The 18,319-nt window shown below is 47.5% G+C and overlaps 1 protein-coding gene across 4 annotated transcripts in view; it reads left to right on the top strand.

The window, feature by feature from the left end:
• The window catches only part of MTOR (mechanistic target of rapamycin kinase), a 107,621-nt gene that overhangs the window by 77,320 nt on the left and 11,982 nt on the right, over nucleotides 1-18,319 (top strand). For all 4 annotated transcript variants that reach the window (XM_083628356.1, XM_083628354.1, XM_083628355.1 and 1 more), the window contains 13 exons: nucleotides 1,963-2,063; nucleotides 3,521-3,636; nucleotides 5,389-5,466; nucleotides 5,567-5,674; nucleotides 9,089-9,214; nucleotides 9,321-9,452; nucleotides 11,464-11,579; nucleotides 12,588-12,705; nucleotides 13,575-13,781; nucleotides 14,053-14,153; nucleotides 14,465-14,561; nucleotides 15,176-15,274; nucleotides 15,394-15,516. In XM_083628356.1, coding sequence (XP_083484482.1) covers nucleotides 1,963-2,063; nucleotides 3,521-3,636; nucleotides 5,389-5,466; nucleotides 5,567-5,674; nucleotides 9,089-9,214; nucleotides 9,321-9,452; nucleotides 11,464-11,579; nucleotides 12,588-12,705; nucleotides 13,575-13,781; nucleotides 14,053-14,153; nucleotides 14,465-14,561; nucleotides 15,176-15,274; nucleotides 15,394-15,516 — 1,522 coding nt within the window. The remainder of the gene's footprint in view (nucleotides 1-1,962; nucleotides 2,064-3,520; nucleotides 3,637-5,388; nucleotides 5,467-5,566; nucleotides 5,675-9,088; nucleotides 9,215-9,320; nucleotides 9,453-11,463; nucleotides 11,580-12,587; nucleotides 12,706-13,574; nucleotides 13,782-14,052; nucleotides 14,154-14,464; nucleotides 14,562-15,175; nucleotides 15,275-15,393; nucleotides 15,517-18,319) is intronic.

Genomic DNA, 18,319 nt, shown 5'->3' with positions numbered 1-18,319 from the left:
CTGCCAGTCAGAGTAGGTAGTTCTGAGCTAGAGGGACCCAGTTGTCCACCTCAGAATAAGCCAGCTTCCTAAGCTCCTATGGGAAACAAAAACAGACATTTGGTATACAAAGCATGTGCTCTTCCACTGAGTTACAACCCTTTCCATGGTTCTAAGTAATGACTTAGAAATATGTATTGTGAGTCCCCCTCTCCTTGTTTAAACTACTTCGAAAAAGTTTGCTGGAAAGTCGGAGTATATTAAAATAAGGTACCTGCCCATTAGCTCATATAAGAGATGTCGGTAGTTTGCTTTTTGCAGGCTTGTGTGGATCAAGACCCTTTGTGAAGTGAGGAGTCTTTATCCCTAGCAGGGATCTACAGCATGCACACTGTATACATATGTGTGTATGAGAGAGAAAGGGAATGTGCTTTTTTTTGGAGCTTAATTGGAAAAGACAGAACCTGCATAACGTACTGTGCAGTTCAACCTGGAGGGTTCAGCAAATCCAAGCCAGTCCTGCCTAAATCGCTGCACGCCTCATGTCATTGAGCCTCTCTGTTTCAATGGGTCCTGACGTGAACCCAGGTTGATGGCACAAGGGGAGTGGGAGAGGGGAGGGGAAGATGCCTGTCGATTGAAGTCACTCCACAGACCAAGGGGGCTGCACAGAATTACCTGAAGCAGCACAACCTGTACCTGATGTTCCCATCTTTTTGCATCCTGGGTGGCAGAACGGGGAGGGGGGAGCCAAGTGACTTTGTGGAGAGTGAGAAGTTAGGCTGCGTTGGCTTTACCAAGTCTTCAGATGAATACACAATGTTTAAGAACAAAAGAAGCTCTGTCAGCTGAATCAGGACATTGACACATTCTAGTCCAGCATTTGGTTCTCACGGGGGTGGGGGGGTGGGGAACCAGATGCCTCTAGAGAGCCTGGAAACAAGATTCGAGCACAAGAGCAGTCTCCCCACTTGCAGTTCCTAGCAACTGACATTGTAGGTAGAACACAGCCATCGTGGAATGCAGCTTTGGTGCCTAAAGGTCAGCTAACATCATATTAAAAGAACCATCAGATTCAATTAAAATGAGTACAAATCTGACAAATGAAACCAGTAAAGAGGAGGAAATAGCATTAGTACTTAATGCTAATGCTAAACAGAGCAACTTAAGACCCAAATATCTGAAGGGAGTCTGTATCCAGCTAAGTCATACATAGGTTAGACCCATGGAAATTTAAATACCAACTTTAAAAAAAAATAAACAGTGGCAAAGTACTGCAGCAGAATTTGTGTAGTTTCACCCACCTGTGGGATTTCCTTCTGAGAATCACCTGCCTGCCACCCTTGCCTTTATTGTCTTTTAAGACTCCCAGTGAAGTCTCTTGTGTCCTTCCAGCCCTTTTGACAACCTTAAATATTTTGTTTCATGTTGCTGCTGTTTTGATCAGTTTTCACTTTCAATCAGTGTTGTTGCTCATTAGCTGCCAACTTTCCTGCATGTGGTTTTATTTGCCTTTTAACACTGTCTTGTTGGAGTGTGTGTGTGTGTGTGTGTGTGTGTGTATTTAAAGACTGCTTTCATGGGGGGGCGGGTGTTTAATGACACTATTTTAGGTTACAACCTTAGGTTACAATTACAATTCCCTTGGAGTGAGTTGTCTCCAGCATTAGTCCTATACAGGATAGACCCTTTCAAATTCATGAACATGACTAACTGTGGTCAATTAATTTTAATGGGTCTTCTGAGTAAAATTTGGCTGGCTACAACCCAGTAAATCCAACTGATCTCAATGGGGCTTCTGTGTGAGTATGAACAGTATTCCAGTATCATCAGCAAACTGCAGTTTTGGGTTTATTTTTTCACAATTACTGAATACTGTTTCCTTAATGGAAAGGCAGTATAAAATGCACATTTTAAATAAAAGCAGGGAAGAGGATTATCAACAAACTAACTTTTGCATCCTTGTTTTTTTCTTCTTCCTAGGGGACAACTTCACCAGCAGTGTTGTGAGAAGTGGACCTTAGTGAACGATGAAACCCAGGCGAAAATGGCAAGAATGGCAGCAGCAGCTGCATGGGGGTTAGGTAAGTCCCAGCCTTAAGACTGTCCTTCTCTTCCCTGCATGCACACACACACATACAGTGGTGCCCCGCAAGACGAATGCCTCGCTAAACGAAAAACCCGCAAGACGAAAGGGTTTTCCGATTTTTAGCGGCTTCGCAAGACGAATTTCCCTATGGGCTTGCTTCGCAAGACGAAAGCCCATAGGGAAATCTCCGGGGACAGCGGGGAAGCGTAGCGCGCCTTCTCCTCTGTTCCCGGACCTGTCCTGAAGGCTTGCGGTGGGAGGAAGGTTTTCCTCCCCACCGCCAACATTCAGAAGGCTGTTCTGAAGGCTGGCGGTGGGAAGAAAAGCCCTTCTCCCCCGCCAGCCTTCAGAAGAGTTCCCGCAGGGCTGCCTAGGCTGCGGATAGCAGCCTGCTGCCCCGCGCAAGGGGCGCTCTGCTTCAGAGCGCCCCTCACGCCGGGCAGACTTCCGCAGCTTGGGGAGCCCTGCAGGCAGCCTGCTGCCCCTATCCGCAACTTGCGGATAGCAGCCTGCTACCCCTATCCGCAGCTTGGAGAGCCCTGCGGGGAAGTCCTGCAGGGCTCCCCAAGCTGCGAATGTCTGCCCCGCCTGAGGGGCGCTCTGAAGCAGAGCGCCCCTCGCGCGGAGCAGCAGGCTGCTATCCGCAGCCTAGGCAGCCCTGCGGGAACTCTTCTGAAGGCTGGCGGCGGGAGAAGGGCTTTTCTTCCCACCGCCAGCCTTCAGAAGGCTGTTCTGAAGGCTGGCGGTGGGGAGAAAAGTCCTTCTCCCCCCGCCAGCCTTCAGAAGAGGTCCGGGGGCAGACTGTCCCCGGACCTGGTCTGAAGGTGGTCTCCATAGGAACGCATTAATTGATTTCTCAATGCATTCCTATGGGAAACCGTGCTTCGCAAGACGAAAAACTCGCAAGAAGAAAAAACTTGCGGAACGAATTAATTTCGTCTTGCGAGGCACCACTGTATATATATTGGGGGTGGGGTGGGGAGTTTTGCCAAGTGTCTAATCTAAGCACTGAAACAGACAGTCCCTCTAAAATGCTGTTTCACAGAGAAGGGTGTCCAGCACAGGTAGACATGGGATGGCAAATTTTTTATTGAACACTGGGGGTGCATTTTCCACATAGGAGAAGCAGTTCTGCAGTGGATATAGGGAGGTCATCGAATTTTCTTCCATTGAGTAGGTTTAAGCTCATTTCTTTCAGGGGCGCTATGGGGCAGCTATATCTCCACAGACGTAGCCCTTCAAACGTTTTCAACTACAACTCCCAACAGCCACAGACTTTTGCCAGGGATGATTGGAGTTGTGGTCCAGGGACATCTGGAGGGTGCAATGTTGGCTACCTCCGGTACAGGGATTAATCCCTTTCTTCAGGTAGATTAGAGGGGATAGATGAGCATGTCCTGCTGGATGCCTCCCAACTCTTACAGCTTATGCAGGTTGTGTCTGTCTCTGCAGGTCAGTGGGATAGCATGGAGGAGTACACCTGTATGATCCCAAGGGATACCCATGATGGCGCCTTCTATCGGGCTGTGCTGGCCTTGCATCAGGACCTCTTTTCATTGGCTCAGCAGGTACACTGTGAACCTTTCTGCCATCACCCGCTGTGGTTTGAAGAGCAGCAACTGGGTGTTGCTTTCCCGTATGGCAGGGAAGGCTCCTGTTTGAGGGGACCCCTGGCAAAATGCCCTCTGGTGGGCCTCCTACACAGGGAGCCCTCCTTCGGCAGCCTATGTTGGGATCTGACCATGGTAATTCATGCTATGCTGGCTAGGGTTGATGGGAGTTGTAGCTCAAAATATCTGTAGGGCACCAAGTTGGGGGAGGCTGCTCTAGGACACCAGAAATCTTCAGCCTTTATGGTGCCACAGGACCATGCTGTAACAGACTCAAATGGCTGTTGATCAGGCACTTTTGTAAAGTGTCCCTATATGGCGAGTCTTAGCCACCATCCAGGCAAGCAGCAATTTGCAAACTGGTCTTTGGTCTAATCCTGCATGGATATTCCTATGCTTCTGTTGAGGATTCAACTTACGTTGTCTTTGTGAATGTGAAATACATTGTTAATTTTAAGGGGTGGGATCTTGTATTATTTTGGGGGGGGTGGAGGGGGCTACATCCATCCTGCCCCACCCTAAATTAAGAGCTGAAGTTGTAGAATGAATTCCTCTTTAAGAAAGAAAGAAAATAATCCAAATAAGCCCTGTCAGAATCTGTCTGTCTCTACTGATGTGCACAAGAAAATTCAGCCAGGCGTTTGAAAGAGCTAAGGCCTCTGTAATTAACCTTTTTCACATTCTGGGAAGGGGGTGGGGGAAGAGGGAAAACTCTGAAGGAAATATTATATAATATATGGCACGACACCCAATGTTTTGGACTTCTCTTTGTGCATAGCCTGTAAAATGTGAAATGGAAGCTCTGGGACACATAAAACCTCAAAACCTATTGGGGAAAAATTATGGGATGTGCCTAGGTCATAGTAGGCAGTGTGCTTTCAAGCATACATCATACAGGCACCATTTTATTTGTATGCTGCCTTTTCATAGTTAAAGCCAGGCTCAAGGCAGCTTACAACGTGAAAAAAATACGATATATAAATTACATAAGCAGGGTGGGACTCTGGTCATCCAGCTGTTCTTGTTGGGACTCCAGCTCCCATCAGCCTCGGCTGGCAGGGCCAATAATCAGGGAATATGGGAGATGTATTCCAGCAGCATCTGGAGGACCACAGGTTCTCCACCACTGCTGTCGAGGATTGGTCCTTGTAGATGCACCTTGGCCAGATCCTGGATGACATTCTGGGAAGCTTTTCAGCTGGCACACCTCTTGATAGTTGGTGTGTCTCCAGGGTCTCAGGCAGAGGGTCTGAGAACGTTGAATTGGAAATGTTGAGGATTCTGCATGCAAGACAGGTGCTCTGCTACTGAGCTACAGCCCCTCTGCAAGCCTGACTCAGCTTGTATGTTCCTGGGCGTATGGAGTCACTGTCAGTACTTTGAAGGAAATGCAAGAGTGGGGTCTGTGTACAAAGCAGGGCAAGGTATCTGTTCTAGAGCAACAGGCAGGAACAGGAAGAAGCCAGTAATAATGGACAACCCAAGAAAGACCCTGGCCAGTCCACAAGATCTTGAAAAAGCACCACTATCCCAAACGAGTGAAAGAAACAAAGTTCTAGATGTACATGGTCATTTTTTGCTGAAGTGCAACAGCCTCTCTTCTCCTCTCCATTGTTGACTTCCTTTTTTGTCTTTACTTTAAGCTTATTGTACTATATTTTCAAGGTCTCCATCGCCTTAGTAGACCCTTCCTTTCTTTTCCTCCCTCAGTGCATTGACAAAGCCCGAGATCTGTTAGATGCTGAGCTGACAGCTATGGCAGGAGAGAGTTACAGCCGTGCCTACGGGGTGAGTACTTTGCTCCTGGCCTCGGGTGATGACCCCCTGTTTGGGAATTGTTCCGGCGCAGCGGTGATTGGGATGGAATGTGATTGGCTGTTTCCTTTAGGCGATGGTATCCTGCCAGATGCTTTCGGAGCTGGAAGAAGTCATCCAGTATAAACTTGTACCGGAGCGACGTGAGATCATTCGCCAGATCTGGTGGGAGAGACTCCAGGTAAAGACACTGCAGAAAGTTTATAACACCAGTATGGTGTAGTGATAATTGAGTGCTGGGCTTGGATCTAAGAGACCAGGGTTCAAATCCACACTCAGGCATGAAGTTCACTGACTGACCTTGAGCCAGTCACTCTCTTACCTAACCTACTCCACAGGGTTGTTGTGAGAATAAAATGGGGAATCATGTAAACCACCTTTTGTCCCTTGGAGTAAAGTTGGAGATAGGTAGAGTACCTAGAGCAGTAGCCATGTCAGCAGACACCGAACTCTCTAGCTCCCCTGAATCTTAGCTCCCTTCCATCCATCCATCCTTTCTACCTCCCTACCTTGGAGCAGACGCGGGCTTGCAGCTTGATAGCCAGTGGCTGCTGTCCCATATTAACTCCAGCACCCACCCAGAGGAAGAATTTTTTCCACCGTGGCGCTCTCCTTCCTGTTGTTCCTGCGTGTGCTTCCGTGCGGCGCAAGAAGCTGTTTACCTGTTGCTGCCAACGGCTTGCTTTTCGCCCCCCTCTCTCTCTTTTTCCCTGTGCCATTTGGGAAGCTGTGACAAAGCTCTTTGCCTCCAAGATTGCATTCCTGTCTGGAAAGTCTCAGAGAACATTCCGCCCAGGAGGAATAGCCCGGAGCAACGGGGTGGGTGAAGTCTGCAACTGCAACTGTTTATAGACCTTGAAAAGTAAGGGAGAAAGAAAAAACAGGACACCGAGTTCTTGTGTGTTTTTACAGCATCTTCCTAACAAATACAAAAAGGCCCACTTTATGTGGACCTCAGGGAGCTTTAGATTTCCTACCTAGTTTGGATGTGGCATGGCATACCTGGCTATCTAATAAAGGCACCGTTCTCTCTCTGTTTCTCCAGAGCAGGAAAACCTCTTCAGTCTTTCTAACCAATGTTTAATACTCTGTTTTGAATGCAAGGTCTACAGTAGAAGTAAACTCTTGGAGATGTAAACTCTTGTTTTCATTTGGTGCAACTTGCCACCATTTGTGGAAGATAGGAAAAGCCCAGATGGGCTCTGGGTCCCTTTAAATTCCTCATTGGTTACATAGGAAGCTGCCTATACTGAGCCAGACCATTGGTCCATGTACCTTAGTGCTGTCTACACTGACTGGCAGTGGCTCCCCAACATTTCAGACAGAAGACATTCCTAGCCCTAAACTTGTAGGTACTGGGGATTGAACCTGGGAGCTTCTACATTCAGGGCTGATGCTGTGCCACTAAAGCGTCTTTTCCCATCCCACCCCTCCAACTGTTGTTCAAAGCTGGCATGGCCTTCTCCAATTTGACTCAGGCTTTCCTTCTGTCTCCGCCATGGCAGTGGGCATTGAGCTATTGTGGCACTCAGCACAAGTAGGTGAGACGGAGATGCCTCTCCTGGCTCAGCCTGCTTGCCAACAAGGCAGCCTAATTCAAAGGGATGGCCAGGTCAGCGGGGCAGCAGGAAAACACCAATACTAGGCAGGGAAAACAACAGCCAAAGCAGAAATGCAAAAATATCTGTGTGGGGAATGTGTTCGCTCAGCGCCGCCACCCCCCCCAAAAAACCCTTCTTTTTCTCCTTGTTTTTCTTCCTTTTTGATGCAGGAACAAATTGTCGTTGGAACTCAAAATAACATGTTCTTTTTCGGAAATTGAGTCAGACCCCTGTCTTGTTGTTTTGAAAGGGATTTAGGAGGACACAGACGTTACTGCTTTATGTTTTCAAGTCTGTTCCTTTTACTGGGGGTTGATTGTTCCTCCTCTCCGAATTGCCCCCCTTTTTTTCCATTAACGAACATAGTTAACACTGGAGAACCTGGCCGGCTCCTGGAGCTGACTTCTACTTACAGTCCCCAAGGACTGAAGTTTAGCAGCGTGTGCAGGGTGGAGTGGTGTGCAAACTGCGAAAATTAAATGCATATTGCTTGATGTAATAAAGCAGTGACGTTTTCTCTTTAGGAGAAGTTGTCTGTGTTCAGCATTAGTAGGAGCGCTAGCTGCTTGTTTGGACCCACGATAGGTTAGATATTCCTTACTAACTGCAACATACAGCAGTCTTTATTTTCTTCTCCTTCCTTCCCTGTCTCCCCTAAGACAGCCTTTTTTCTGTTGAGGGCCACAAGAGTAATGGTTCAAGGAAAACACATTGGTCTCTCCCTCTGTGTCCCCTTTTGCATTTCCAGCTGGTCATTAGAACAACTGGTAACTAAGAATTTGTACCTGCCTTTGTGTATTTCCTCCTCCCGATCCATTTTTCTTCTTCCATCGTGCCATGATTATGGTTTACTTTATCACTTTCCTCTATATGTTATGCTCAAAGCATGACAAAAAACCAAAATCATTACAAAAGACCTCTCAATACCACTAACCACATAAAAAGAGTCCAACATAATAACAAAAATGCATAATATGAAATAATTTCCGTTTCAAGTTAGGAAAATTAGTAAAATTAGAACAGCAAGAACAAAGTGGGAATGAAGTATGTCTGCTTCTGTTTTCACCTATCAAGGCAAGGGCTATAGCTCAGTGGCAGAGCACCTGCTTTGGATACAGAAGGCCTCCTGTTCAATCCCCAGCTCCCCCATGTTGGCCTGGGAATGTCCCTCACTCAACAGCCCTGGAGAGCTGCTGCCAGTCAGTGTTGACAAGACTGAGCTAGATGGACCAGTGGCCTGCCTTGGAATAAGGCAACCTCCTATCCTTGCAGCAGGGATGGGGAAGCTTTGGCCGGAGGTTGTTGGACTCAGACTCCCATCAGCCCCAGTCAGCATGGTCACTGGTCAGGGGTGATGAGAATTTGTAGTCCAACTACATCTGCAAGATTGTAGGTTCCCTGCTAGATAGTAGCAGCAGAGTGAGCCCTTTTTAAAGACCTAGAAAGGGAAGCAGGGCCAGTGCCTGATGTTAGCAGCAACAGGGCAAAATGTCCTCTGACCTAGAGAGTTCAGCAGATCTCATAAGATGATGTTGTTCATGGACATGGCTCCACTGCCTGTTACAGCTAGCAGCTACCAGTTGACTTATCCTCTTATGCAAAGGTTTAGGAGCAGAGGAAGTTTCCTTGTACTGAGCCAGGCCTTTGGCTCATCTCGTTCAGTATTCCCTGTACTGACTGGCAGACCCTCTCCAAGCTATCAGGCAGGAATTCTTTCCCAGCCTTAACCTGGAGATGCCATTGGGGATTGAACCCGGTACCTTTTGCATGCAAAGCAGATGCTCTACCACTGAGCCACGCCCCTTTGTGTAGGTAGCTACCATCACGCCGGGTGGAAATGACTTGCGTAGGCTGCTGGCGCACCATGTGCAGCTGCTTCTTGTTTGCCGTAAGCCTATTGCCTGTTTTAATTTCCATGGACGGCAGGAATAAGAAATAAACCAACAGATACATGGACTTAAGAGGTCTCTCTGCCTGTGCTTCTCTTTTTCTAGGGCTGCCAGCGGATCGTTGAGGACTGGCAGAGGATACTTATGGTCCGGTCCCTTGTCGTTAACCCCCACGAGGACATGAGGACTTGGCTCAAGTACGCCAGTTTGTGCGGCAAGAGTGGGCGGCTGGTGAGTGTGTCTTGCAACTCCAGCAGGTATGAGAACAGGAAGAAGAGTTGGACGCAAAAACCCACAGTAACCTTCCCCCACCCCTCCTCTTTTCTGTTTATTCAAGGCTTTGGCTCATAAGACCCTCGTGTTGCTTCTTGGGGTTGACCCGTCCCGGCAGTTGGATCACCCGTTGCCAACTGTTCATCCTCAGGTGACCTACGCATACATGAAGCACATGTGGAAAAGTGCCCGCAAGGTAAAAATGTTGGAAAGAATTTCGAAAATGCTTTTCTCCCTCTTGCTGATAACTTCTGCTTCCTAGGACTGCTGCAGTGCAAGGAGCAAAATGCACACGGTTCTTCTCCCTTCCTTGCCCAGCCACCTTTTCTGGTTTCAAAGTGGATGGCTCTCCACCGTGTCCCAGCATTTTCTATACCCTTATGTGTGTTGTGTCAGTGGTCGGTAAAGAAACAAGCAAACACACCAGGCAAACCGGAAAAGGTTTTAGGGGTGGGGCTTTTTTGCACAGACAAAACATCTCTGCAGACTTAGATACCCAGCCAACAAACAGCTGGAGAATGCACAGGGCTATGTAAGGCCAAATCACTTGGCTTTGCAGGGCCGAGTCTCTTTGGCACAGCCATGTGAGGGGAATTTACATAATCAAATCCAATAAACCTCAGTCTGGATCCCTTCTTATTCCTGTTTAATATATGGTAAAGTCTCTCTTTTAGTCCTGAATGTGCTGCCACGTCATTCCTTCTATTCAGTGCCCCCACCCCAAACCCATCTTGGTTTTTGCCGACTGTGGAGGCTAAAGCTCTTAAAATTGTGTGGCTCAGCTGCACACCTTCTGAACTGCAGAAAGGGCAACCCCACCAATGGCTAATCTTTTGACTCTTTTTGAATTGGACAGGTTTACACCCGTGCTTTTCTTGTAGCCAGCTCAACTCACAGTGTGGGGGGGGGGGGATTTAAGCAACCTTGCATGTGTGTGTGTGTGTGTAAAGCTCATCAAGTATTAATGTAACACCTTAAGAAATAATGATAATTTAGGAATCCTTGAATTTTCAGAAGAAGTTGTAAATTTGTACAAGCTAAGCTCATTGAGAGGGAAGAGGGGTAGGTGGCATTGCTGAAAGGGTCTTGTGCCTCACCTATGGTGTAGTTATGGAGGTGTGGGTGGGTGTGTGCCCTTTGCACTAGGGATGGGGGCTGAGAGCCAGAAGCCACTATATCCGGCATTAAGATTCTTCCCAGGGCACCCTTGTCACCAGTCCTGCTCAGAGCCCTCCTCAAGTGCCTTTGCCTAGCCTGGAATGTGTTCTTGTACTGCGATGATGATGCTGGCTTGCCTGGATGGATGGATGGATGGATGGATGGAGGGTGGTGGGGTGTGTGTGTGTGTGTGTGTGTGTGCAGAAACTCCTGTTTTACATGACTGGAATGTAGCCGAATGCTGCTCCGCCCATGTTTGCCTCTGGCCACACTTACCAATGGAATGTCACCCCCAGAGGGTTTGCCCATGAGGGAACACGGCAGCCCTCAGGCTGAGAATGATTCCTTTACACTTCCACAGAAGTGCAGGAGGAAATCCACTTTGGTTATGTAGCTTTAATGAATTGTTAGGGCATGTCCAAAAAATCTTTGCCTTCTCTTTCTGGCTTGGGTACAGAAGTGTTGCAACCCAAGAGAGGAGAGATGGGAAGAAAATGGTGATGTTCATCTTCCTCTTTAGTGCAAAAGTTGCTCTGCATGGCACAGATGAATTACCAGCTTGGTGTGTGATTGCTGGTTCATTTTACCCTATTTTTTCCAAGGCTTAAAAAAAAAAATCCACTTTTTTTTAAAGGAAAGGAAAGGGGAATAAATGTATTTTTAATTGAAGATATATACGCAGGGTACTCTAAAATAACAAAAGCTGACCACTTGTATGAAGGAAGGTGAGACCTTGAATCACTTTATCATTTACTGGCTAGGACATCTGACAAATGGCTGGAAATCAGGCCTGAGATGGAAGAGGAGAGAGAGAAAACGCCTTGGGTTGTGTCAAACTATGACCTGCTCAGAGGAAATCCATTGAAATCAATGGACCTAAGTTAGCCATGCCTATTAATTTATATGGGTCTGATCTGAGTAGGGCCCACATTGGATACAACCCAATGATTCCTGGTTTGTATGTGTATTAGCTGCAAAGTCCCCCCTTTGTCAATGCTTGATAACAGCCTAGCAATGCACTTCAAAGCACACATGCATTCACCTTGCAGATCGACGCGTTCCAGCACATGCAACACTTTGTTCAGACCATGCAGCAGCAGGCTCAACATGCCATCGCAACTGAGGATCAGCAGCACAGGCAGGAGCTCCATAAGCTCATGGCACGGTCAGTACCTTCCTTCCCCCGAGGCTCAGCAACCAGGCCAGAAGCAGCGACCTGCTGAAGGCTGCAGATAACACAAGTGTCGGCCGATGGCCTGACCAGCTGAAACCATTCACACTCTGGATGAAACAGCTCTCTCGACATCAGTAACCTGTGCTAGTAGCTACAAGAAGCTTGCTGTTCCCAAAGCACTACCATTCCAGCACTGTTAGCACCATTTATTCTGCTTTCATTTGATAACATCATTGTGCCAGCTGCACAGCAGAGACCACTTTGCTGTGTGTTCCGCATTATGTAAGCTGGATTGATTCTTACTGCAAGGATGGGGAAGCTGTGGTTCTTCAGCTTTTGTCAGACTCCCATCTAGTCATCCCACCAGCATGACCAATCTTCAAAGATGCTGGGAATTGTTGCCCAAGAAATACCTGCGGGGTTCCCTCACCTGAGTTGCGTGCACCGACCTTCTGAAGCCACCGCTAATAAGATGAGGCATGATTTTCAGGGTGCTTAAAATGGAAAGAGATGGTAAAAGAGTTCTGAGAGGGTCTCCACAAGCCAAATGAATGGGCAGTAAAACAGCAAATGCATTTCAGTGTAAACAAGTGTGAGACTGAATGTTGGAAGATTCAGGGCAGGCAGAAGAAAGCACTTCTTCACACAGCGCATAGTTAAACTGTGGAACAATGGCTCCCACAAGCAGTGATGGCCACCAACTTGGATTCTTTAATAGAGAATTAGGGGGGTAGGGGAGATGAAAAGAATGCCAATATATTTCACATCACATCTAGCAACCCATGTGTCCCTTTGGTTTCAGGTTAGTTAGTTAGTACAGGGGTTCAGTTCAGTTCAGTTAGTACATGGGTAGACGGGTCTAAAAAGCCTGGGACCCAAATTGTCATGGTCCTCTAGCAGCTATGGTGGCTCATTTACTAGAAGTAATGTATTTAGCATTAACTCTGGAAGTGTATACTCGATTCTGACCAAACTACTCCTCCTGGCATATGCTCTCAGGTGTTTCCTGAAACTGGGCGAGTGGCAGCTGAACCTGCAAGGTATCAATGAGAGCACTATCCCCAAGGTCCTGCAGTACTACAGTGCCTCCACAGAGCATGACCGCAATTGGTACAAGGTAAGCAAAAGGTTCCCATGTCGCCCAGAGTAGCAGTAGCGCTTTTGGTGGGCCCTTCTGGTGGGGCCTGTCAGTCCGCAGTACAAAACACTTAAGCACCCCTGCCCTCCACCTTCTGCAGCAGGGTGTTGGGATGTAGTGATCAGGTGGGATCGCTATGAGGAATTATAACAAATATAGAGTAAGCCATCTGTGTCAGCAGTGAAAGCATTGCGTTGACTGGGTTTAAACTATTTTGATATGATTCTTGATCAATCCACACCTCTGCATCCCTGTTCCATTTCTCTTTCTTCACAAGTTAGACACTTCACACACTTAGACAGGCAGGCGTCCTGGGTCATCAAAGACAGTGGGCAGTTTCATTGATGTAGCTTTTCTGATATGTTAATCTTAGGATGTTAATCTTAGGGCCAGGAAACAGGTTTCACATTAATGTGATAATGATCGCTGTCCTCCTAGCCATCCTTCTTATCATGTGTATTGATTGTTTATGACCTCCGGGGTTGCTAAATGCACTCCTTTGTAGTTTTCATTCATTTACCCCAAAAGTATGCAGGCTTAACTAGTGTTTGTAGTTTAACTTTGTCCCCACGTGGGGTTTGTTGAAATGCTTAGAAGAAATCTGATTGGTTCTTACGAACACTCTGTAAAAAGTTCTTTTGTGAATAAAACGACCTGGGCCGAGGGGTAGAGGGACAGAGACTATTATACGCACCCTTCCCAGAGTCTTGCTGGTTCAAGTCTCTGTGTGTATTCTTATTAATCAGAGTTCAATCCTTCCTTTACTTTGAGAACACCTCATTGGCTTGGGGATCAGCAGGGGCGTTGTTTATTGGCTATTCTAATGCGCACGCACCCACACCCGGCAGGCTTGGCACGCATGGGCAGTCATGAATTTTGAGGCCGTCCTCCACTACAAGCATCAGAACCAGGCCAGGGACGAGAAGAAGAAGCTTCGCCATGCCAGTGGAGCCAGTGTCACCAGTGCCAACACGGAGGGCAGCAACAGCGAGAGCGAGACAGAGAGCACCGAAAACAGCCCCGTCCCATCTCCCGTGCAGAAGAAAGTCATGGAGGTACAATCCAATTGTCTCCCCTTTGGCTCTCCAGGCCCAGTGGGCTGTGTGTCCAGCTAGTTCCCCTTCCTTTCATCCTTCCAATTGATATGCACCAAGAGTGGGGAAGCTGTGGCACTCTAGATGTTGGCAAAACACCCACCAGCCCAGGGTCGGGGATGATGGGCATTGTAGCACAGCAACATCTGCGGGGACGCAGGTTCCCCATCCCTGGCTTGGCTGTCACTTGCTTTCATGCGGAGTGACCTGCAAAATGTTTGTTCCCTGGCAGGACTTGTCCAAAACACTCCTGATGTACACTGTTCCAGCAGTGCAGGGTTTCTTCCGGTCCATCTCTTTGTCACGAGGAAACAATTTACAGGATACCCTCAGGTGAGGATTCCCCCCCCCCAAAAAAAATCAGGCCCTTGTGCAGTGGCAGTGAATCAGTGCTGCCCTTGCCCTGTTTATTTTGATGGGGACTCTCCACCGCCAGAGGCAGTGCACCTCTGAATTGCTAGAAAGCCCACGTGGGGAGAGAACTGCTCTTGCACTCAGGTCCTGCTTGCTGGCTTCCCACTAGGGCATCTGGTTGGGCACTGTAAGAACAGGATGCTGGACTAAGTGGGGCACTGCCCTGATCCAGCTGCAGGACTCTTCTTGCATTTTTATGAGCCTGACGTGTTTTGATCTTCTTTCCTTAGAGTCCTTACTCTATGGTTCGACTACGGCCACTGGCCAGAAGTCAATGAGGCATTGGTAGAAGGGGTGAAGGCCATCCAGATTGATACCTGGTTACAGGTAAGGGACTGGTTTCTTGTGAGCATCCCTTGCATTATTTAGACCTAAGTACAACAGCGGACTCTTAAGGGACGCGGGTGGTGCTGTGGGTAAAACCTCAGCGCCTAGGACTTGCCAATCGTATGGTCGGTGGTTCGAATCCCCACGGCGGGGTGCGCTCCCGTCGTTCGGTCCCAGCGCCTGCCAACCTAGCAGTTCGAAAGCACCCCCGGGTGCAAGTAGATAAATAGGGACCACTTACCAGCGGGAAGGTAAACGGCATTCCGTGTGCTGTGCTGGCTCGCCAGATGCAGCTTGCCACGCTGGCCACGTGACCCGGAAGTGTCTGCGGACAGCACTGGCTCCCGGCCTCTAGAGTGAGATGAGCGCACAACCCTAGAGTCTGTCAAGACTGGCCCGTACGGGCAGGGGTACCTTTACCTTTACAACAGCGGACTAAAGAAAATAATCCATGGTTATGTCTGGATTTCCCAAGCCCCATGGTTCATAAACCTGAATTTGTTATTCTGCCATTGTTCCTTTGCTTGTCTTAGTGTTGTATGAAATAAGAGCATCTTTTGAGAAATGTCTGAGTTCATTCCCCCCCCCTTACCTCTCTTGTCCTCTAAAATCAGGTTATCCCTCAGCTCATTGCTAGAATCGACACCCCTCGTCCTTTGGTGGGCCGACTTATTTACCAGCTTCTCACAGATATTGGCAGGTACCACCCACAGGTGAGCACTCCTGTTTCTTTTCCCATCAGCCCCACCCCCCCCAAAAAATCTCGTTGAGGCTCCAGACTGTAAACAAGCTCCAGTTTTATAAATTGCTGCTTTCTGATACTTGCCTTTAGGCTTTGATCTACCCACTGACTGTTGCTTCAAAGTCGACCACAACGGCCCGTCACAATGCCGCCAACAAAATCTTGAAGAATATGTGTGAACACAGCAACACACTAGTCCAGCAGGCCATGATGGTGAGTGTTGCATGCATGCACACATTTTGCTTCTCCTTCCACCCTGTGCAACATTCCAGGTTGGGGCATTCATTTAGGTTTTTACCCCTCCTTGTCTATAACCTCAGTGGTGGGTTGTATTGTTTTAATTAATATATCCCTCTGCTTTGCAATTTGGTCGACAAGAGTAACCATTATGAGCTTCTCTTTGTCTTCCCCTTTGTACTAAAAAACATTCCTAATTATGGTTTTGCAAGGATTGATCTGCCTGACTCTTAGGGAGTTGTGTGTGCTATTTATTTTAACACTCTTCCCTTTGTATTCTGAAACGATTCTAATTACAGTTTCGGCAAGGATTGATCCGCTTGACTCTTCTGTCTGAGAATGTGTGTGATCTTTTTCTTTAATGCTAGCATACATAATTTTAAAGAGGGTGATTGTCAGTCAGTCAGTTTTATTGCACAGAACCAAAGGCTGCTTCAATGTACACAGAATCATTCAACAATTAAAAGAAAATATATTGGATTGATACAAAAGGCTTAAAACATTTATATTATCAAAACATTACGTACTCTAAACAGAGCTATAAAAGTACCCCAATATACAAATCAAGACATTAAACAATAAAATTCATAAGCTAAAATCATCACATGGCCACTAATATATCAAAAAACAATGAAGAGAGTGTTTGGGGTCCGGAACCAGCGTGCTGGTACTTCTTTGCTTATAGTTGAATTTTGGGATTCGATTGCATAGGATGTAGTGATTGCCACCAGCTTGAATGCCTTTAAAAGAGAACTAGATAAAACCATGGTGGCTGAGGTTAGTTGCTACTAGCTACAATAGCTATCTACTGTATGTTCTGCCTCTATGATAAGAGGCCATATGCCTGCGGATATCAGTTGATGGGAGACACAGGTGGGGAGAACTCTGTTGCAAGCTCCCCAAAAGGATCTGGGAAGCTACTTTGAGAACAGGATGCTATCTCTTCTGCAGCGGAAGCAGCAATCTTTAGAATGCACCAGACCCCCTCCCTTCAATCAAGTTATTAAACAGAGATTGGATGGCCGTTTGTCAGGGCTGTGATTCCTGCATTTCAGCAAAGGTGGTTTTAGGGTACCACGACTGGTGCAGTGCTGTGGAATGGAGCATTAGAGGCAGTGCGGGTATAGAATTTAAGCATTGCACAGGGCACCGCTGAAATTTGAGAGCCTAAAGGCTGCCCCTGATTGCAGGAAGTTGAACTAGATGACCCTTGGGGCACCTTCCAGGCCTATGATTCAAAGTGGAGACTGCTCCCTCCTTCCACCCGACCCGAGCTACAACCATGCCATGCGCTTCCAGCAACAGTTGCGGAAAACCAGGCATCTTTCATTTCCTTCCGCCTCACCGTGTGTTCTCCCCCCCCCCCTCACCCCGCATAGTAGTGAACTTGTGGAACTCGCTGCCATAAAAATGTGGCAACGGCCACCAGCTTAGATGGCTTTAAAAGGCACATTTGTGAAGGGTAAGGCAACCAGTGGCTACGGTCATGGTGGTCATGTGCTGCCTCCGGAAACAGTGGCAGTGTGCCTCTGAATTGCTGGTGCCTGGATCACAATGGCAAGAGTCACCTGATTGGTCACTGTGGGAAATGGAGTGCTGGACTAGATGGGCTTGTGGCCTGATCCAGCAGCCAGGCTCTTTTTACATTCTTAGCCAGGCTTCCTCAACCTCGGCCCTCCAGATGTTTTGAGACTACCATTTCCATCATCCCTGACCACTGGTCCTGCTAGCTAGGGATCATGGGAGTTGTAGGCCAAAAACATCTGGAGGGTTGAGGTTGAGGAAGCCTGTTTTTAGCTCTCCCACCGAAAGTCCCTGTCCTTCTCTCCCTGAACCCCACTTTCAAAGTCAAATGGTTAAAGAATACACAGGGGGGTGTGTTAAAGCTCTTGTGAGGTCACAGGTACATGAACATCAGGGGAAGGCAGAAAGTGAGAGAGAAATGTTTCTTCATTGAATGCTGCTCTGGGAGACTTTCTTGGATGGAGAGTGGGAGCAAAATGTGTTAAATACATAGAACTGTCTACAGTGGTACCTCAGGTTACATACGCTTCAGGTTACAGACTCTGCCAACCCAGAAATAGTACCTCGGGTTAAGAACTTTGCTTCAGCATGAGAACAGAAATTGTGCTCCGGCAGCACGGCGGCAGCAGGAGGCCCTATTAGCTAAAGTGGTGCTTCAGGTTAAGAACAGTTTCAGGTTAAGAACAGACCTCCAGAATGAATTAAGTACTTAACCCGAGGTACCACTGTAATTTGGTACAGTAGGCTCATATGCTCACATTCTGATGTTGGGATTGCGCAACGTAGCACCACAGTGTTTTAAGACGCTCCTTAAGCTCCCTCTTGTGGTCAGTCAGAAGTACTATTAACCCCTGCAACAGATAATGCCTCTTGCTAGCCTTGATATTATTATTATTATTATTATTATTATTATTATTATTATTATTATTATTGATTGATAGATAGAATTTATATACCTCCCTATATCTGGAGTTTTTGATATGGAACACAGAGAGTTGTGTCTCTGTGTGATATAGAGAACCTGACTTGTGTGTTTGGAAAGTTGCCTTGTGTGCAAAGGTAGGAATCACATCAGTTGTGCCACTGGTCCTGCCCACTGCGTTATGTAGACCCCAGGAAGTGGCTCTGAAGGGTGTGGCCCTCTGGCTAAAATAAGGTTCCCCACCCCAGGTTGTCCCAAGATAACAGGGCTGGGGAACACACACAAAGACACCCCAACCTGAAAACTGCTGCTGCCAAAGGTTCAGGTGGGCCC

Source organism: Podarcis filfolensis (genome assembly GCF_964270895.1).
Source record: "Podarcis filfolensis genome assembly, chromosome: 8".
Taxonomy (NCBI): Eukaryota; Metazoa; Chordata; class Lepidosauria; order Squamata; family Lacertidae; genus Podarcis; species Podarcis filfolensis.
The sequence above is the reverse complement of the archived record's forward strand: the minus strand, read 5'-3'. Positions and strand labels throughout refer to the sequence as shown.